Genomic DNA, 23307 nt, shown 5'->3' with positions numbered 1-23307 from the left:
GATATAAAATATTCATAAAATTTTTATATTTAAAAAATATTTTTTGTTGCCTTAGAAAATTTTCCTTGCCTATTATGAACAAGGATTTATAGCATATTTAGTTTATATCCATCAATCACGATCCGTTACATAGCTCGGCTGTCCAAACTCAAAACACAGTAAGGGACATTTTTTTTGTAGTATGTTTTTTTTGCATTTTTGGACTAAGTAGATTCTACTTAGTCCAAAAATGTAAAAAAACCGTACTACCAAAAAATGTCCCTTCCTGTGTTTTAAAATTGGACAGCCGAGCTCATTTATTTGTCTTATTCGTCTTGTCACATTTTCCAATTAAAAAAACCCTTATCCGCACCCCAATGGTGCATAGGGCACTGCGTTATACAAACACAGCGTTATCTTGATCGTTAACACGAAGGAAAGGTGATCAGCCCTCCACTTCAGGTACCAGTCCAGGGTAATATTGAATAAATATTAGAGTGAAAAAATCACTTATATTTATTTGACCCCCCCCCTGGGAATCGAACCCGGGTCCTTCAGAACGGTAGCCGAGCGTGCTGACCATTACACTACGGAAGCGGACGTGGACTGTGCATTTACGGGGCTAAATAAAAAAAATCTATTTAACCCCTTAAATGCCCAGTCTTCTATATTCTTCTTCATTCTGTGTTAACGAATATCCCCTTTTGATAATATCGAGAGTATAAATCTATATACGTTTGTATGTCTCCGCAGATATTAATATTAAGAGTACAATGTCACTAGTAACTTGGCAAGATTAGAAGGGAACAATTTCCCTGCTATAATTTCAAGACCGCGTGTTACAAAATGTCTGCCTCGACTTGTCTGTATTTTTTTTCATTCCATCTTGGTTTATTTTCGCCCCATCTCGTCTCGATGTGTCGCGCTCGGCGCAGAGGAATTTCCGTTTTGGCCGCATCGCACCAGCTCAGGATTCGGCAACCTTCTGGACCAAGAGAGCCAAACGGTTTGGAAATTTTGGGGCAGCCAATTTTTAATTCAATTGAATTTATAGAACAATGATTAAAGAAAACACTTGTTTTATACCACTTGAGTTTTATTAAAGACTGCATGTTTCGGAAGTTAAACTTCCATCATTCAGGTCTGAATAATAACTAAAATATAAAATATAAAAATGTTCTATAAATAAGGAGAGGGGAAAGTTAGGGGGAGGGGGTTAGGTTAGGTTAGGTTTAATAACTGAAATATAAAATATAAAATTGTTCCATAAATAAGGAGAGGGGAAAGTTAGGCTAGAGGGTAAGTCAAGGGGCGGAGTTTGAAAACAAAGGAAAAATGGAAAGCAAAGGTGAAGAATTTTGAAACAATATATTATTTAATAAATTATTATTAGAATTTAGTTTTTTTTGGATGTTTTGGTAACAAGTGTTTTCTTTAATCATTGTAAATGTCTTACCACAAAGTTAATGCCGAAACAATAAATATAATTTATAGAATGTTCAAAGCAACCCACAACTAGGGGCGTGCCTTCCATACAGGCAGAAATGTAGTGCCTATCCTAACTAACCCACGTGACATATAAAAACGCAACCTATGCTTAGCCTACCTTACTCAGTAGTACCAGCTTACCTTACTACCTACCTCTACTGCCTAGCCTAGTAAGTAGTACCTAGCTTACCTTACTACCTACCTCTACTGCCTACCTCTATGCACGCCACTGCCACTGTTTAACCCTTTCCACTCTGACCATTTTTTCTCATAACCGATCAGCTACTCTGATCAAAAAAATGTGACGTTTTTCTACCATTAAAATAAATATTTTGGTTCCCTAATTTTGGGACACCCTGTCTGGCAATTCGTATGACCATGTTAATTAACATTAACTGTATTTATCTGAAATATTTTTTGGTAGAATATACTTGGGTGATAGTGAAATCAGTGATTAAAGTTATACCTGCGCCGGGCCAGACATTGTGGCCTACGGAGCTGCCTACTAGAATCATACGGGCCAGAATGTCTGGCCTACAGAGTGGTCAGAGTTAAAGCAAACTAGAAGTATTTTTTAGGTAACAGATTTTTAATTAGAAATACTTTTTTGCGCAGATTCATACATTTATTTTAAACATTTTGAGTAAACGTATCCAAATACTTGTTCACAAAACTGGATTGTCTCCAATTAGGTATTATTCGATTTTGATCAATATATCTTGTGTGGTTGGCAATCATGGGTAGAATTGATGAATGTTGCACGTGTGTAAAGTGATCACTTAAACCAGCCTATGACGGTCGTAAGCCCTGTAAATGCCCAGACTTCCATATTCTTCTTCATCTATGTTGAGATGTGAAAAAATGTAATTATACATATATTATAATTATAATTATACGATGTATAAATGGGTGCAAAATATAATTCGTAACGCCTTTTTCTATTAAAATAAATAGTTTTTTTTAAGTATCTCTTTTACTACGAAGATTATTTAACGGTACCTTTTAACATTCAACGATTTGTGTTTTTTACTATGCATTATTAATTTATCGAGGAAATAAGAATGAATAAAACTTAAGTACTTATTAAAAAGTTTAAATTTTTTTTTTGCAAAAATTAATTTAAAAAAAATCTAATTTTCTTTAAAAATGTCATTTTGAATTTGAAGAGCCACACGCGGCTCGCGAGCCGCACTTTGCCGACCCCTGCACCAGCCAACTGTCGCCCTCTGACGTCACGGAGAAAAAGCAGAGGCGGATCGTGACTTTTATTGGGCGATTATTTCAAAATAGCAGCGAAATTAGTGATTTATCAAAAGGAAAAGCGAGTCTCATGTGAGCTTTTAAACTTGTCAATACTAGTACAGATTTTTTAAGCGCGCGTCACACATAGCATTATAACCAAATAAACTAACTTTTTTTTATTAAAAATAGAAATATATTTTGTATATTAAAAGCATTGTTAACTTTGTGGTATGGTAATATAACACTATCCTTATCATTCATCATTCACTCTGTGTAAATTTAACTTCAAGTCCAATTTTAAAAATAAACCTATTGTGATTCATTCGTCTTCTTTATCTCTTCCAAAATTTTATTTTTGTACAAATGTCAAAATTGTTTATATGCGGCGACACTTGAATTAATCATGTATAATGAACAGGAAAATTAACAGGACGTTTTTAATTCTTTACATTGCAATCGATTTTTTGTCCGTTATATCCGAAGTTCGTCAAATACGGTCAGTTATATCGAGGTTGAACTATATTTTTGTTAACTGTATAAGTTTTATTTGCACTTTTGAAGTTTGCTGTTTTTTTTATTTTAATCTATTGTCTAAAATTACGAAAATGCATATAATATAGTTGAACTTCGTTATCTGACGAATTGTCAATGTATGTTATTAGATCGTCGAGATGTGATCTTACCACTGATAACTTCATTTTTGGCAGAGTAGTTTCTTCTTCTTCTCTACCTTCACTTTCATCCTCATTTTTTGGGCTCATAACTTCATCTGCTATTTTACTTTCAGTCGTGATATTTAATTAAGAAAAATACGGAAGTCTGGGGCTGACGACCGTCATAGGCTGATTTGCAATAAAAATGAAAATGATATTTTCTGGCGTTTCTCATGTAAGTGATTTTAATCCAGGATTCGCACCTCACATACTAATAAAAGAGTTTCTGCTCAATAAAAAAGCTTCTTTTCATCTCACCAATAGATGTCTCTAGTGAAGTTCTATTGATTCAAGAACAATGTTTCGAAATTGGATCATATGTATATAGAACTTCCAAAAATTTGAGTGGTGTGGTTGTCAATAATGGGTACAATTGGTGAATGTTACACGTGTGTAAAGTGATCACTAAAACCATGATATTTTATACCCAGATCACCTTCATCATGCTTGAAAAATTTGTCCGTTATATCCGAAGTTCGTTAAATAGAGGTCCGTTATATTGAGATTTTACTTGAATAGGATTATTTTAATATATTTAACTGCCTCTAAAATTCGCTCGCTGAAATTAAAAAAAATTAAATGCCCGACACGCAAAATTGACTCGCATATATAAATCAATACGATGTTTGATTTCAATTTAATCGGCTAAAAATAGGTACCTACGTACTTCTGTAACGGAATTCTCCTAAAATAACCTTGTAATGCGTAAGTCGCCTTTGGCGTGGGCGTCATCTCGCGGAGAGGAAATTAAAAATACATACATTTACAGGGTAATCTAAAGCTTTTTTAAAAAATAAATTAACACAACTCATAGGGTGCGGATAGGGGTTGGAAGAAGAAGTATGAGAGTTTGAGATTCATGGATGTAGAAGAGGCAAAGATTGTTTGCAAAGACAGATAAGTGTGGCGTTCTAGGACCCCACTAGGAGGGAATCTTATCCTCATACATAAAAGCCAAACACACTAACCGCAACACTATGTAGGTGTATAAATTAGCTGAAATATAAATGTAGATTCTCATATAATATCGTATAATTAGGTGCTGAAATATTTACACGCGCTTGTAAATCGTTTTCTCAAGTCAATTTAACACATTTCGGACGGGCTATTTTACGCCTGCGGATTTGATAATTATGTACTTACAGTTCAGACCTTAAAAAGAGATTGGTACATAATATTCATATAAAAACCTTAAATATGTAATTCTTTATTTTCTGCCTTTGAAATGAGGCCAGCGCAGAAAGTAAAAATACCCTTCCCGTCCTTAAGCTTCAATCGACCAAATGGGTAGAAATACCTTTCCCGTCCAAAGTGTGTTAACATTCTGCTATTATTTGAAAATGTGTCTGACCGAGAAATTTGTCTCTTTCTTTACAGATGTCGCCGTCTTTTCGATACCACCCACACCACCGTATGAACATCTTTGAGAGCCGATACATCATCTGACGGTTGTGTGAGAAGTCGAATGTCTTATAGTCGACCCATTTGGCAGTTACCGCAATAAACTGCTGCAGAAATAACACCGAAAAAGCCCATAGTTTATGTTGATTTGTAACCAAATACACCAAATTCCGAGAAACTAAAAGTTCAGTTTTAAATTTGATTTGTTCTCTGCAAAAATAAAACCAATCATAAGATGAACAGAAAAAAGAAATTAAAAACTTTTTAACTAAAATCAATTTCGAAATCCTAGTCAGGTTTGATGGTTATTTGATCGTCAAGTACTTGATTTGTCATCTTCTTTTGTTTTGATTCGGTATTCGCAATGGAGCCGTATTCGTCGACCGTTTTGTGGATAGTAATTGTGGGTTTCATTTTCGCTTTTATTTTGGCATTTGGTATCGGAGCTAACGATGTGGCTAATTCGTTTGGTACCAGTGTCGGAGCTAAAGTCTTGACAGTCCGGCAAGCTTGCTACTTGGCTACCGTCTTCGAGATTACAGGAGCCATATTGATTGGTGAGTAACTTTCTCAGCATTTCTTGTTATTTCATGTTATAATGGATAAATTTAAACGTTGTGTTTCACTCTCTCTTACTGCTCGCCGATAGTGTTTGAAGGAGACGTGTATTTACTAGTACTTACTACTTGTTATTTTATTTTTTTAACTATGATTTTATGTTATAAGACTATTTGTTACAAGACTTTTTGTTTCTCTATTAGTGTATTCATTAGTGTATTTTTTATTTTTGTATTAAATACTGTATATATCGCTCACTCCTTTCAAGAACGTCATAAATCAAAAATCGTAAATTTTCAGTTGTGCATGTTTTCGGAATGCCCAGAAAATGTATTATATCCCAGCAAAAAAGACATATTTTTATATATTATTTCGAAAAGTAAAAATACTTTGTGTGCTGATTGATCCACTCACATTTTTATTAACCAACTAGTTTCGGCAACAACCTGTTGCCCTCTTCAGGGCTACATTTATTAGCAGTTAATGCTTTCAATATTCAAAACAGGCATATTTTTAACTAAATATTTACCCGCTACAGGGCAGAAAGTGTTGTTTTTGCATTTTGAAGAAAAGGTATTGTTAATTATTTTTTTAAAGCATACTTAATATTTTTCAAATGGACAAAAAACCTTCAGATTTCACCTAAAAAGATCTGTTGCACAGCAAAAAGTTCAGTAAGTGGCTTGATATATATTTTTAATACATTGTATTATATTTTTAAACTTTAAAAACGTTCTCTTGAAAAATCAAGTTTTTCGATTTATGACGTTCTTGAAAGGAGTGAGCGATATGTATTATATGTTTTACCTTAAAGGCTTCAGCCGTTCAATAAATAAATAAATAAATAAATAAATAAATAAGTAATAAAGTACTTACTTATGGTAATTATATAAATATATAAATACAGTAAAACATTTAAAAAATATGCATTTATTAGTTGCCTAAGAAAATTCTCCTTGCTTATTATGTAGGTACAAGGATTTATAGCATAATCGGTTTATATATCTTAAAAATGATAGTGGATGTGTATAGTAAATAATAAATGAATGAGGTTGATCCCTAGAAACAATACAATGGATTCAATATTTTACATCAATCAAGATTTGTCACATTGCTCATTTATTAGTCTCATATTCTTCTTGTCATATTTTCTTAGTTACCACTAAACCTGATGGATCTTTATGCTCTATTGCTTCATCAATTTTTTTCAACTGCATACCTTCTTTCGCAAATTCTGCTTCTATTATATCTTTCATTAAAATTGGACATATCCACACTCAATTAGGGACATCTTGTGCTGAAGTCTCATCACATTCACAAATAGAGTTTTGTCTAATTTTAAAACGGAGGGGGTATTCTCAAAATGCTCCATAACCCGTAAATTTTTTACATTAATCCTTCTTTGTCTGTGAATCTTGCTAACACGCTTGAAGTATGATAAGTAATAGTTAATATAAAATTATAAGTAAGGTTAGTCTAGAATTGTTTTTATTTTATTCATTCTTTCAATCATTGGATTTTGTCCCTAAGAACGATAAACAAAGATATGTATTTACTTAACAAAAGTTCATAATAAATGACAATAAATTTGTCTATTTCAATTAATATATGAATTCAATTGCTGCAATACTGCATCTAGGATGTTCAATATAGGGTAGAACAGTAAACGTTGCGCAGTAAAGCCACCCAGTGTCAGGTCGTAAGTCCTGAGAAGCTCAGATTTTCCCGTAGTTTAAAAAATAAATGTATCGTCTTTGTTAACACATTGTTTGCGGGAAACGCTTAAAAGCGTCTTTTACATACTGTTGGTAGAGAGCGGGAGACACTTATAAGCGTTCTACTGCTTACTTTTGGTAGTGTGCTAGAGACATAAAAAAACACTGTACAGATGGGAATTGTGTTTGCGGTTACTTGTGATTAGTATACTGAGGGTCGGAGGCAAACTATCTGAGTATAGTTAGGATCGGGGTTGATGAAAAACCAGCCTGCAAACAATGTTTTAAGAAAATGCTATTGGTGTTTTTTGAATGTGATATCTGCAAGTAACTTTTGAATTTATTTCCTGGGTGTGATTTATATCTTTTTTCTTCTTCTTTATGAGTCCTCTGACCTCCACTGCTGGATATAGGCCTCTTTCCCTTCTTTCCATTTCCTGCGGTTGATTGGTGATATATGTGTGACGCAAAATGTTTTTGGTTGAAGGTTACAAGGTGTCGGACACGATGCGGAAGGGCATCCTGGACGTGATGGTGTACGAGGGCCACGAGAAAGAGCTCATGCTGGGCTGCCTGTCCTCTCTCGTGGCCTCGGCCGCCTGGATGCTCATCGCCACCTTCCTGAAGCTGCCCATCTCCGGCACGCACAGCATCGTGGGGGCCACCGTCGGCTTCAGTCTCGTGGCCAGGGGCACCCCCGGCCTGCACTGGAGCAAGCTGGGAACTATCGGTAATGCTGACTCGGGTTAGGTTAGGTTAGGTTAAGAACGCGCTATCCATATGAAATGTGCACCAAGTATTTAACTTAAATATATATTTTATTTTTTATTATTTAATATGGTAACAATAGTTTTTTTATAATTTTAATCCATTTTCTAGACATTTCTACTTTAACAATCTTAAAATTAACGCAGTTCTCTCCAATAAAGAGACTGAGCTCTTGTGTTTGGAGAGGGACTTACATAACTTGTTAGTTATGTTTGTTGGTAATAAACATAAGTCCCTCTCCAAGCACAAGAGCTCAGTCTCTTTATGGGAGAGAACTGCATTTTTATTACAAAACTTTCCTTTTCATTTACCTTGTGTAATACCACTTAAAAATACTACTTCATAACTACCGGTTTCGGAACGACAACCCCGGACCCCCAGTACGGTAGCCAAGCGTGCTGACCATTACACTATGGAGGCATATATATACACATAGGGATTCAATTATAGAATATAGGTAATCAGAAATATTTTAATTTAGTCCATTGACAGTTTTTTGTTTTGTTACCAGTTGCATCTTGGTTCATATCCCCTCTGATGAGTGGCCTCGTCTCCGTCATCATCTACTTCATCATCAGGCGTTGTGTGCTGCACACTGAGGAACCGCTGACCAATGGATACAAGGCTCTCCCTCTCTTCTATGGATTCACCATACTCATCAATGTCTTCAGTATCGTGCACGACGGTCCCAAACGTGAGTAGGCTCTTTTAAAACGTTTTTCTTCCTTTTTCTTCCTCATGGGACTCATACGAATTAGCAGTGTATAGTTTACACACGCTAGTAGGAGTAAGGGGAAAAATGGAAGATGATTGAGTAAAATTTTTGATGGAGTTAACACATTATTGTCGGGTGATTTTTCATCAACTCTGACCCTTATTATGTTCAGACAGTCTGCCGCCCGACCCTCAGTATACTAATCACAAGTAACTGCAAATCCAATTCCAATCTTTACAATATTTTTTGGCGTCTCATGCGTTCTACCAAAATTAAGAAAATAGGACGCTTATAAGTGTCTCCCACTCTTTACCAACAGTATATAAAAGACCCTTTAAAGCGTTTTCTGCAAACGCTGTGTTAAGAGGAGGTCGAGAAATTAACCCTTTGCCTGATTTGAATAAATAAAAATAGGCTTTTGCTAATTTGACTGTACCAAGTATGGGGACCCTGGCTAAAAAGTATCTCAAACTGACTCTTCTGTATTATTTTATGAGGTAGTACTTTCTATAATAGGAATGTATTCTCTCAGGGTGGCTCTATGTGTATGGACTGTAGTGGTCATCCAATGTCGGTATTATTTCCTATGCTATAAACATATCTTAACCTTTCCGGGAGTACAATAATTAATGTCTGACTTTCTCTGGGGAGTGGGTTCTTTTAACACTAATGTTTTTTTCAAGAAATCGATGTATCATGAAGATAAATTTTTTTTATTAAAATTATGACAAAATTACACACAAATATATGTTATGGTAATTCAAGTTACGTCATACCAACTGACTAGATGAACTTCGACGTTAAATAACGTCGATACTCCTTTGATAGAATTGATGGAAAAATAATTTAAATAAAAAATAAAGCTCACCATCTCTAGGTTTTATTTTATGACAAAGTATCTAATACAAATATCCACAGATGTCATTGCTATATAAATTACATCACACTAATTGACACATAAACTTCGACGTTCATTAACGTCGATACTCTTTTGAGGAAAATTTTGCAGCAACATTCGTTTACGTCCATTCTCCCGGAAAGGTTAAAAAAACAGATGTCGATCACAGATTATTTATTATGCCATTAATTGATTCGGCAGTCACTTTGTGGTAAAATCTACTACTACTACTACTACTACTACCATCACGCCGTTTCCCCGCAGGGGTAGGCAGAGAGGATGGAACGCCACACTCTTCTGTCCTGACATACACTCCTAGCCTCCTTCACATCCATACATCTAGTCATACATGCCCTCCGATTACGCAGACTTTTGACACCGCCAGATTTTAGGTTCTGATTGATCTGATCGTGCCAAGTCTTTTTCGGTCGTCCACGTTCTGTTTTCCCTCTCACATTCGCCACATATATTTTCTTAGTCATTCTCTCGCTATCCATTCGCTCCACATGTCCATACCACCGCAAAGAGCTACTTAGTAAATACCACTATTTCTTAAAATCTACTGTGACACGTGTTTCGATGCATACGGTGTTTGAAAATGATGCGGAATGTATCGAAAAACGTGTCACTGTAGATTTAAAAAAAAGTGGTATTTACTAAGTAAAACATTAATTAAAAATATTTATAATGCAATAAACTTTTGTTTTATTAAGCTTCACACAAAAAAAAAATAAATACATTTATTTACATATAAAACTTACAAGAACAAGAGAGTAAGAAAGTAATTTGAGGTTAATCTTTTCAGTTTTGTACATGGACCGTATACCTATGTGGGGAGCTCTACTAACTGGCATTGGGACCGGCCTGTTTGCCATGCTGCTATCCTGGCTGCTCCTAGTTCCTCGGGATTCCAAGAAGACCAGAGCAAACTTCACCATGGGGTCCAATGGTAAACGCACACTCTCTCTTAATCATAATCCTAGATCCTTGTCACCAAATACTTGGAATAAAATACACTGAGAAAGAAAGGTTACACCTGCCAAGGATTCCTTAAATTTCATCATAGGGTGTAAAAGCAAAAGACTCACTTTATATTAAAATAAATGATAATATATCAAATATTACATATTGGTTGTTCCAGTTGAGCTAAAAATATGAAAGTGTATATGTATGTACTTATAACATAATTAGTACAGTAATTGAATAAAAAACCCTTGTTCTAAGTATGATATTATGTAATTCAATATCTTTAAAACATGTTCATATGAAATAAAATCATGTATTGCCAAATATCAAAAAAATGTCAAGTTTACCCAAAGTATTTTTAAATATTTTTTTAGAGCAATGGTTCACAACATCTAGAATTTTGTTTAGACTTCCTTTATATGTCTATCTTTTTTCCATAGAAATAAGTCCAGTCCACTCTCCGCTCCACGATTCCAACTACAATACTGACGGCAGCAATGCGCAGCGACCTCCGCATCCTCCTGACTGGCATCCCCCTCTCGCGACAGTCTCGGAAGGCGCGGAGAACGAGACAAACAACCCCAACAGCGAGACATCCGAAGAAAACACCGTCATAGACACCACTCAAGTCAGCTTCGTGAATGATACCAAGTCTCCGTCTATTGGTATTTCAGCTATCAATATGAAAAATAGAGCTATGCTGGCGTCTGTCGAAGACTGCAACAGCGTTCTTTCATCCAGTCTGAGTCCCCAAGCCGCTCCGATAAGAAGGGATATCGTCGATTCAAATATCAACTCGTTAAACAATGTCGATTTAACAGTGACAAGTCTCAAATACATTGATGACACCCTGAGTTTTTCCAAAAGCGTAGATTCGAATCAGACGGCAGAGCTGCCTAACAGCTATGATTCCAACCGTAGCAGCTATCTCAGAAACTTCACAGATGGAATCCACGATAACAATTGGAAAACTGAAGCGCCAAACAACTTGAAGCAGCTCTTCCAACCTCTGAAGAATAATAACGAAACGGTGAAAAGTAACGATTTGGAGAACAGTCCCGACGTAAAGGTCGGTTTCCATATCGAAGATCGAAATCAGCAGCAGAATAAACAACACAAAACCGTATTCTGCGGGTTGGACAATCGCAGAATGTCTACAGGAAGCAAAGCTATTGCGAAATCAATTGTGAAACTGCAAAGCGTGGATAGTGGGACAAATTTGGTTGAACTCAATCCCTCGTTGACACCTAATTCGAGTGCGGCTCCTCTTATACTAGCTACGGACAAACTTAGGCAGAGGCAGAGAGGACAAGATTCTAGACAGAGAATCGGTATCCACGGAGCCGAAGAAGAGATGAAGAGCGGCGTCGGTCATCTGTTCTCGTTTCTACAAGTTTTGACAGCAACTTTTGGTAGCTTTGCCCATGGAGGCAACGATGTCAGGTGAGTTTTTTTTAACATGACAGTTTTTACTCATTAATTCAAAATTGAAGTACAAATATGAACTTTCCCTCATTGAAGCGGCATGCATGGTTTGCCATACTACTCAAGTGTCGCCGCTATGACGCCAAGTAAAAAAGGTCTTGATTCAGTGGTTCTTAACCATGTTGGAGGTACTGAACCCCACTAGTTTCATATGTTCACCGAACCCTTAATTGGAAAAATATATTGCCAGATTGATATATTCCTTTCAAATAATATACTAGATCTATTGGATAGTGAATATATTGTATGTTGTATCACTTTTCACAATTTCGTACAATAATTCGGGTGTGTGTTTTGAGCTCCGCCGAACCCTGGAGACTGACTCACCGAACCCCTGGGGTTCGATCGAACCCAGGTTAAGAACCACTGTCTTAATTCTCAATGTTTTTAATACATCTATTTTTACTTTTCAATATAATTAAACCAGGATTATATAAGTACAATTAAATATTAATAAGCTTTATCGGAATTTAATTGAGTTGGCGGTATTCATGTATAATAAAGCATCTAAATAATAGACTAATTGGGGGGAGAGGGTTGTCTTTTATACATAAAAATAGGTTTAAAATAAATAAAAAATGCTGTACATATTCAGATAACCAATACAAAACAAAAACAAAATTCCATTGTCTTTGGACACTCATTGTGACATGATGTTGCTGTTGATGGCATTATGTTACAAATTCTAGTGCTACAGTCTGTTCAGAGTTATTTTACCACTAGTTTTTTTGTTTTTTTTTTCATTTATATTTATTTGGCAGTTAAATAAAAAATAAATAAATTAATAAAAAAAAAACTAGAGGTAAAATAACCAAGCACATTTTTAAAAATTATTTATTTGGCAATATAAATAGTAATAAAAAAAAAAAACTAGAGGTAAAATAACTGTGAACAGACTGTAGACGTGATTATCATGGCTGCTATTTTTTTTTACATGCTTTCGTTTGAAAATGCCATAACTAGGGGAAACAATTGTCACAAAATTGATTTTTATGTGTTTGTTTAACAATAAAATACAACTTAGTAGACTCAAAAAATCAGTGTTTGATTTAAAATTTGATATATAATTTAAAAAAATGATATTAAATACTGTTGTCTTGTGCAGTAATGCCATCGGTCCCGTGGTGGGTCTGTGGCTGCTGTACGTGGAGGGCTCGTCGCAGCAGAGGTCGGAGACTCCGCTGCTCATCCTGCTGTACGGGGGCGTCGGCATCTCCATCGGCCTGTGGCTGTGGGGGCGCCGGGTCATCCAGACCGTCGGGGAGGACCTCACCGAGATAACGCCCTCAACGTATGTATGTAGTGAAGTGTAGCCGATAAGCGCTCGTTGGCTGAGGACTCTCTACACCCATGATATTTGGAGCATTCTCATGCAGTATTTAAATTATCAATAAAACATATTATTTTTTGACATCTCATCAAAGATGAAGAAGAATATGTGATAATAATTAATATTGTAAATGCCCAGACTTCCATATTCTTCTTCATCTTTGATGAGATGTCAAAAAATAATATGAAAATAACTCCTGTAATTGGAGATAATCCAGATTTTGTGAAGTATTTGGACACACTCAAAATGTTGTAAATATCAATAAAACACTTGTTTTTTACCACTTGAGTATTATATTTTACTTTTAACGACTAGTTTCGGAAGGTATATATGCTTCCATCTACGGGTTTAAATACATATAAGCTGATTTTTGCACCTGCTATTTGCAAAACAAATTCAAGAAGGATTTATTTTAAATTGTTTTGGGTATTTGTGATGTCTTTTTCACATTTACCTTCCCTATCCTTACTATTCCAACTGCAGACAAGCCTCTTAAAGAGAGGCTCTGTGGATTATGCCCTTTAAAAAAAAACCTATATGGGATTCCTACAATTTACTCTATATAGCTATAGTATGTTGCTGTACTCAATTTCGACTGTTCAACCAATTTGCAATTTGTATTATTTTTCAGCGGTTTTACGATTGAAATCGGCGCCGCGTTGACTGTTCTGATAGCATCCAAGATCGGTCTCCCCATCTCCACGACGCACTGTAAAGTTGGATCTGTGGTCTTCGTCGGTTACGCTAAAGGAAAGTCCGATGGAGTTGATTGGAAGATATTCAGGTACTGATTGCAAAAAAAAATACAATAAATTGACACATTTTCGTATAAAATAAACCACAACCCTTTGTGGTTTATTTTACGAAATAAACCAAAAAGTTTGTTTTTAACCAATTTTATTTCGCACTATTTCTCCAACTTGTTTTTTTGCACAAATGCCTTCAGAGATGGATAGATATTAAACACAGAAAAATAAAGTTACAAAATGATTGTCAAAACCGATTGGAGACATAGAAGGCAATGAAAGTGGTTAACAACTAATTTGTATTTTATGAAGTTGTTTTTTCTGGGATCTAATTATTTAGAATTTCACCCAGTAACATAGATAAAATGTAGTGTTTAGCATCTAATATAACACCATTTATTTAACTTCTTGAACAGAATAGAAACATTGGATGATTCCTTCTTTTCTGCCTTTGAAATGAGGCCGGCGCAGAAGGTAAAATACCCTTCCCGTCCTTAAGCATCTATCGACTAAACGGGAAGAAATACCTTTTCCATCCGAAGTGTGTTAATATGGATGTTCAAATGTGTCTAATTGTAAAATGCTGCGTTATAATGTCTCATTTACGATTGGTTTATTGACTAATATGATTTTTTTGTTGCAGAAATATAATCTTTGCTTGGGTAGTCACCGTTCCAATAGCGGCATTGCTATCTGGCTTTGTGATGTACATATTGAAAATCACCGCACTCTAGAAATTTTCTTCAATACTACAGTACAGAATCCAATGTAAGTTGTTGTATTTGTAGTTGTATTTTGATTTATTAATTCGGCAGCCACTTTATGGTAATATCTGCCCATTTTCTGCCCTCAAAAAACAAGTAAGGAAGACGATATTAACTTATCTGGGAGAGATTTTTTGCATATTCACGCCACTACATTTTACCCCATGTACTGGTATCAACCTGAAGCGCAGAACAATCACCTTACCTTCATGAGATTGGTGATCAATTAAAGACTATATATCATTGTTGTAGTCTTACCTTCCTATGCACCATTGCATATAGATGATAGTCATAAGGAACTGTCACGAGAGGTGGTATCATACATGATAAAGATAGTGAAGGACATTGGCACCATAAACCAAGCTAGGACACAAAATGCCGAACTTTCTTCTAGTAGAACGGAAGGCTTGCTGATGACAGTCAACAGTCTGCCTTCTCCTGAGGAGTTTTACGTGGTTTCTTCCCAGCAATGAGCAAATGCTGAGAAGTTCCTGATTGGCCCACACTAGATTATCCCTCCTGTTCCCAACACAGATTTAAATATCTTTAGTTAGTTAGACGAAACAAAAATCCACTTAATGATCTATAAACCATGTACCGTAGAACATATATAATATATATTTTTTATTTAGATCTGTATTGGGTCTACAATAATGAACGTATCGACATGATTCATTGTTTCCCTGACGGGTGACACTTATTGTCACGATACATTCATTATTGTAGACCAAATACAGATTCAAATATTTTTTTGTACTGGGCTCAAGTAACACATCAAAGTTCAAGTAGCCCCGTTCTACGGTACATAATAAGAAAGGAAAATAATAAATGCAATTCCCATCTAAAAAAAGATGATAGTCTGAAAAACTTTAATTGTTTTCTGTTTATTCCAGAGCATCACCGGAATACTTCAGAAATAAAATTAAAAAAACAACTTGATGGCAATTGAGAACACAAGATGAAGAAATATTGAGAGAGAAAAGCAACAGTTTCCGGAAAGAATGCCAGAAAGGTTTATGAAAAAAATTAATACACACGTACACACGCAATGGCGTTACATTCACACCGCTTTAGAAATATATAACGACCGAAAAAATGGCCATGATGCTTTCACAAAGCCAACAAATGACTATGCATAGCATATAAAATAATATTTAAAGCCCTTTATTTAATTTTAGTATTTATTCCCACCGTAATGTACTTGATTTTTAATTTTAATGTTGCGGTTTATCTTATATGATGCCAAAAATTATGCAAAGTGATTATCAAAGATGTGTATATATGTACATTTTTGATAATGACTTTTTGGTTATGCAAAATAAATTTGCAATGAAGAGTCCGGAAAGTCTCTGAGCTGGTGAGAAAAATATATATTAAAAAAAATATAATTAAACCGAAATTAATTTTAAGTTATTGTAGTTTTATTTATTTTTATGTCCATGATTATTAATAACATTATTTTCTTGACACTTGCCTTTTAAGGGCTTATTATAAAGAAATAATGTATGTTTTACTATACCTCATTAATTTTTGTTAAAACTTCTGCTTTGGACAAGTTTTTATTCTTTATTTGAAATATTAGCTTTCAAAATAAAAGAGTTGCCATACTTATTATAAAATATTCCAAACATTCTTTCGTCAAGTGATTTTTTTTATATTTCAAATACGGGGTGAGTTGTTATTTATAATAAATATATCAGTTTATTAAAGAAACTGTTATACAGAAGAAGAGACTATAAATTCGCAGACACATATATCAGTTAAAAAAACATTTCCCATCGTTTTTTGATCTCTGAAAGTTTGAATAAATTAATTTAGATGTTATTTATTAAATTTATGTCTTTTTGTAGTGTGATTTGTCTATGATATGAATTTTCGCAGTACATTATATTTTAAGGACAAGCTTGATTTAATGTAATATTTATTATGTATTTTTAAACGGGTTATTGATCCATTTGGGGGCCTACTTGGATGGTATTGGCCTGTAAGTTGTAGGTGTCAAATTGAAATATTTTTTGATAAATTTTAATTCGTAAATAAGTAAAAAAAATAAGGTACTTATATTATTAATGAGTGTAATATATGAATATATGTAAACATAATGAGATTCAATTTGATTCAATTTTAAATGAGGGGTATAGAAATAAAAAATAGAGTGCGAAACAAAGAAGATGATATTATTCAAATGATATTATCAAAGAAAATAGTTCAAGAAACAATTAAAGCAGGCTGGCATTTTTTTTTTATTGATATTAATTAAATGGTTAGTTTTTGGTTTTAAAAAATATGGTGGAACCTCTCATAACAAGCATAATTCGTTCCAGAATCTTAATCGTTAAGCGAAACATTTTTTTTGACTGGCACGGAAATCCCGGCTCACAAGTGAATGTCGTGAAAAGACTTGCCTTTTCTCTGTAACTTTTTATCCGAAATGTCATTCGTTAACCTTTTAACCGCGTTCACTTTGTTCCTGAGAGACGCCCGTGCGCGGCGGTATTTTGCCGTATTTTAAATGATTACTTTTATCATGTATTTAATTAAGAAACGATTTATTTTCCTAAACAAAAATGTTCAATGGGATTCATTGTGCCTTTTTGGTACTCTATAATACACTCGTGTCACATTATTTTTGAAATATATCGTAATATAAACAAATAAGATCGTAAGATAAATAAATCAAAGCACGCATCGTGTGTCACTCTTACCCACTGGCGATGCGTAGCGTCGAGAGTGAGACAGATATAGGGCATGATTATGGCGCGGACTAATTACCGACCGCAAGAAAAATCAGGGATCTGTTCTTTTATTTATCCTTGTGATGTTACAAATTATTAGTTTGATATTTCAACAGATGTCATAAGGCCAAGGATTGACATATTATTTTATCCAAAGTTCCACACCATGAAAAAATCCATCCAAGTTGAACTGAGGTTTAAAACTTGGAGTAAAGTAAAAACACAAACGGTTATGTCAGCCGCCTACGGGGAATGTTTTGTGAAAACACATACGGTTATGCGAGCCGCGTGGATCCGGTTAAGGGAGCAACTTGTCACATTTTTTTGCTCGTTATGCAAATTACTTGTTGTGGGAGGTGCTCGTTATGAGAGGTTTCATTGTATTTCATTGAATAAGGGGTCTCATGTTAAAATACAAACCTTTGTTGGACACTTCATATTCGGTTTCCTTACACCTCTATTCGGTCAACCTTTTCAGCGATTTGTTATAATTTTTCTGTCGCCATTTTCAAACCAAATTTTGTTATAATTTTATATATCGCTCACTCCTTTCAACGTCATATATCAAAAATCTTAATTTTTCAGGAGATCGTTTTGAGAGTTTGAAAATATAATAAAATGTATTAAAAATAAATATCAAGCCACTTATTTAACTTTTTACTGTGTTTTAGGTAAAACCCGAAGGTTTTTTCTCCATTTGAAAAATATTTAGGATATTTATAAAAATAATTATGCAACAATACCTTTTCTTCAAAATGCAAAAACAACACTTTTTGGCCTGTAGCGGGTAAATAATAAGTTTAAAATCTGCCGCTTTTGCTGGGATATATGTAGTACATTTTCTGGGCATTCCGAAAACATGCACAACTGAAAATTGACGATTTTCGATAAATGACGTTGTTGAAATGAGTGAGCGATATGAACAAAGCTTTATTGTTTTTACTATTTATAATCTTTTTCAGAATTTTTAAAAGAAAAAAGGGCAATGGTTTTTCATGTTGTCACCCTAATCTAGAAACTACAAATCAGGATTTTTACGTTCATCTTTTTGAGTCCATTTTGCACTTCTTTTTATGTATGTGTAATTGCCAACTAAGACAATACAGTAAAACCTCGATATAACAGACCTCTATTTAACGAACTTCGGATATAACGGACAAAAGATCCAGTCTAATGTTAACAAATTAAAAAAGTCCCTTTAATATTATACATGCTTAAATTTGAGTGGCACCACATGTAAACAATTTTTAGTGGCCATTTTTAATTAATCACAAATTATGTCTCAAAATTTCAAAAGTGTAAGCAAAACATGATTCGTTTTTCAAAACAGGATCACCGAAAGCAAATGTGTCAATATCAAACAGTAAAAAATAAAACAGATAAATAGAATTTTGTTTGTGTTGAGTATTGTTTATTTATACCTAAATAGTGTTCGTATTTAAAAAAATTTTTTTTTTATTTATTTTAAACCCATTTTTATTTAACAGATTTTTGGCATTAATGGTCATCCTCTCCCCCCCCCAGTTACTCCGTTATATCAAGGTTTTACTGTATTTCAATGTTACAATTTTTTTAACGGGACAAAACAGTCCACAAAATGTTAAAAAATCTTTTAAAATATTTCGAGATGTAAATAATTCATCAATACATGTTTCTATGATTATTTTTTTAGAATTCTAACAATGATTTGAATTTATTAAATTTCCCTTAATAAATACAATTTTTAAACAAGCTGCATAGATAATGTATATTCTAACAATGTAATTGAAATACAGTATACATTTAAAAAAATATAATTTGAAATTACAAACATCAACAATTATTATGACATAAATTAGTAGTTTTTTCAATAACAACAAAAGGTGTGTTGATGAATATTAACCCAAAAATGATGAAATCTCTTGTAATTTATTTAGTAGATTATTATAGTATTATGATATAAACATATATAATGTCGTTATATACTAGTATTTAAACCTGATTCTTGTTTATGGCTATGTGAGACACTCTGCCAACGTAAAGCTAGCTCAAGTCTGACTGCTATATTGTCGCGACATAGAAAAATGAATGACAGCTAATATTTAATAATTCAAATAACACCAAAGATTTGCTTGTAAGTTTCACCAGATTTTACATAGTATTTTTGCAAAATTAAATTAATTGATAACATTTTATGTATGCATTTTTTAATGCCTGTGTATAGAATTTTATTATTTAAAACTTGATGTACCATTATTTAGTACATTATGCCTCTTCTAACAAGCTAAAAATAAATATACGATTATTTCTTATACTACATTCTTCTTATAAATATCGTACACTGTAGTTATTTTTTTCTTTTTAAAATTGATATTGTATTGCTGGCACCATAATTGTATGAAATGTCAAATTATAATGTGCATAAATATAATGAATATTAGTCGAAATTGACTGCTTTGATGACTAAAAAAATCCTTGTTGAACAAAATGTGCTGTTAAAGAAATTGTATAAAAAATCCTGGTTATATTTTGTTGCGTTAAGTATGCAAATCTGATGTTGTCATATCGCTCACTCCTTTCAACAACGTCATAAATCAAAAAACTAGATTTTTCAGGAGGACATTATTAAAGTTTAAAAATATAATACAATGTATTGAAAATAAATATCAAGCCACTTATTGAACTTTTTACTGCGTAACAGATCTTTTTAGGTAAAACCTGAATGTTTTTTCTCCATTTGAAAATATTTAGTATATTTGAAAAAAATAATTAAACAATACCTTTTCTTCAAAATGCAAAAACAACACTTTCTGCCCCATAGCGGGTAAATATTAAGTTAAAAATATGCTGCTTTTTCTGGGATATAGTACATTTTCTGGGCTTTCCGAAAACATGCACAACTGAAAATCGTTGATTTTTGATATGTTGATGATGATGTTGTTGAAAGGAGTGGTGAGCAATATGTTCATTTGCACTTTTGTTGAGGCAGTTATACCTCGACAAAAAACTGAAAATTTTATCTGAATATTCTTATATTTGAAAGCACTGTTTTGATCTTTTTGACATTCATTATCAATTTTTTTACTGTTTAATTGAAATTTAATTCTTTCCTCTATTCATTTCATAAATATAATATTTCAATTCTTCTCTGGTGCTGTTTTATTGTAATATCGAAACTTTACGTATATTATATAAATGTATAAAAATTGTAACGCGTAAATAATTGGTAATATTAAGATTATTTATTTTTATCAATTATTTGGATATTTTATGAAGAAAAATTTTGATTGAATTCATCAGATTACTAAAAACTACTTATGTTGGTATGTAGATGTTTGTACGTATTTCAAACATAAAAAACTCACAATCTCAAAATTTTAATTAAACTAAGACCTCACTTTGCGTCGTAGATACATTCCAAAATATCGCAACGCAAATTGAAACAACGCAAAGTGAATGGCTATTTTCCATTGGAAATCATATAAATATCAAAGATGGCGAAAATGAGTCTTAATTCAGTAAAGACCCAACTTCAAAAAAATGCAAAGTGATACGACGCAAAGCGAGGTCTGAGTGTATTGATGCTCGTTTGTGCTGTAGGTTTTTGACAACTTGTTAATATTATACACTTAATATTTTAATTCCTTTTCTTCACAATATAACTGTATATAAAGATATTTACATTTTGTAAAAGGTTATAGATTGGCTCCGTTTTGCGTAATGTTTGCCGATTATCCATCTTTTGTTTTAAACTAAATTTATAATATACGTTACCTTATACCAGAGGTGTCAAACTCAAAAGGCACCAAGGGCCGCATAAGGTATTTTGGGTACGCCTGCGGGCCACTTCAAAACACTAAAAAATCTCATTTTCATCTTTATCTAACTTTAAGTGAATAATACATTATCAAAGACAGTCACATGAGGTACAGTAGATCCAACTTAATGATTTTGTAAAAGAATATTATATGTTCCTGTACAAAAAAAATGATTTCAATGAAGAATCAAAATAAATGAAAATTATATCCGCGGGCTGCAAAAAAATACTCAAAGGCCGCAAAAAAAAAAGGCAGGCATGTCAAACATGCGGCCCACGGGCCGTGAATTTTACGTGCCTGCCTTATACTATCTTCTTCTCTTTTTTTATGGCTTTTTACTCTGAGAGTGTCCTAGCTACTGTCTCTGTTTATTGGCTATATAGTTATATACATATATTAGTTACATGAATGATACCTCTATGATATAATTTCTCTTTTTTTTACGCATTGCACGCTACAGTAAAGCTGTGCACATCTAATGATGATCTGGAAATGTCTTTAAATATTTTTACTAAAACTTTTACATGTTATTTGTTACTTTGTATATTGTTTGTTTATCTCTAACCCTTTTAGTGTGTTAATACGTTTCCGTACTTGCGTCACACGCTAATCAAAATTAGCATTTATTACACATACTACTTTATACTCATTTCACTAGCAAAAGTCAAGTATTTTTTGAAGGTGTCAATATTGGAACACGCAGAGATAGTAAAAATAACGACAACCATTGAGGTAATTAATTTGTCAGCCATTTTTTAAAAAGATGTAACTTAAATTTGTCAACTTTATAGCAACTTATGTTAAGCTTTATTTATTATTGAGGAAAAAGAAGAAATTATCTTAAAATATGGCTCAAATTCCACTAAAGCTAACTTCACTTACCCAGATCAAGTTCTCAATACGATCCGGTATTCTGTGAGCCATATTTAAGTGGAGGCAAGTCAAATCGGTGGTATAACTGTATCCTTCTCAATATTCTCCTCTTCTAGTCTTCATCAGCCTAGGACAGTGTTCTATACTGTTAATATTTTTGTGTGATTATTTTTAACCTAAAACAATTTTTAACGTTCACCTCCTTCAACATTGACATCCTCATTGATTGAAATACTGTGGGAATATATTTTTCAATTAATAAAATTGAGAAATGATGAATAAATACGCTATATTTTTAACAGTGTCAATTTGTTTCTCATTTATTTTATGAAATTTTAATATTATTTAGGTATTGATGTGTAAATGTATACATATGTTTCATTGTATGTACAAAGAGCTGAGAAATTTTAAATTTGGTGTGTTTTTAAAATAAGTGCCAATACTTTTATATGTTAATGTGCAAAACTCTGCAAAGACCTATGGGACAAGTATATAAACATTTTTGCCTGACATCTATGGACAGAAGTACTAACCTGATTATGGCAACCATCTTTATTCACAACCATTTATTGTATTTTATTTATTGTTTCGGCATTAACTTTGTGGTAAGACATGTTACAATGATTAAAGAAAATACTTCGTTTTTTACCACTTGAGTTTTATTATAGACTACATGTTTCAGAAGTTAAACTTCCATCATTCAGGTCTGTATAGTAACGAATGAATACAGACCTGAATGATGGAAGTTTAACTTCTGAAACATGTAGTCTATAATAAAACTCAAGTGGTAAAAAACGAAGTGTTTTCTTTAATCGTTGTACCATTTATTGTCATTAAAATGTGTAGTATTTTATAAATAATGTCTTTTCTTAATGTTTTTTATTAAACTTTACATATTTTATACTTGTGTGGTTGTTCTAGTATTTTTATCAGTTAAAAGACAATTCCACTCATTATTATTATCACATTATCTAAAGAAGTACAAAGTATTTCGTAATATGTAATAGAATATGGAAAATTGGTAATGACCAGAGGATTGGGTATCTCTACACAAGAAGGGATCAACAAAAAATGTAACTTATAAACTCTCAGGAGTGAGAACTGTGACATAAAACTCTCCTTATTAAAACATTG

The 23307-nt window shown here is 33.3% G+C and overlaps 1 protein-coding gene across 3 annotated transcripts in view; it reads left to right on the top strand.

Moving 5' to 3' along the window:
* Positions 1-16818, top strand: part of NaPi-III (Na[+]-dependent inorganic phosphate cotransporter type III) — a 31470-nt gene extending 14652 nt beyond the window's left edge. For all 3 annotated transcript variants that reach the window (XM_088263167.1, XM_088263166.1, XM_088263169.1), the window contains exons 2-10: positions 4800-5380; positions 7584-7826; positions 8376-8558; positions 10283-10426; positions 10884-11886; positions 13034-13219; positions 13890-14042; positions 14648-14772; positions 15662-16818. In XM_088263167.1, coding sequence (XP_088119293.1) covers positions 5188-5380; positions 7584-7826; positions 8376-8558; positions 10283-10426; positions 10884-11886; positions 13034-13219; positions 13890-14042; positions 14648-14738 — 2196 coding nt within the window. In that variant the 5' untranslated portion in view covers positions 4800-5187 and the 3' untranslated portion in view covers positions 14739-14772; positions 15662-16818. The remainder of the gene's footprint in view (positions 1-4799; positions 5381-7583; positions 7827-8375; positions 8559-10282; positions 10427-10883; positions 11887-13033; positions 13220-13889; positions 14043-14647; positions 14773-15661) is intronic.
* The last annotated feature ends 6489 nt before the right edge of the window (positions 16819-23307 follow it).

This window comes from Brachycentrus maculatus, unplaced genomic scaffold, assembly GCF_059751285.1.
Source record: "Brachycentrus maculatus isolate JH-2025_06_01 unplaced genomic scaffold, ASM5975128v1 h1tg000196l, whole genome shotgun sequence".
Classification (NCBI taxonomy): Eukaryota; Metazoa; Arthropoda; class Insecta; order Trichoptera; family Brachycentridae; genus Brachycentrus; species Brachycentrus maculatus.
The sequence above is the reverse complement of the archived record's forward strand: the minus strand, read 5'-3'. Positions and strand labels throughout refer to the sequence as shown.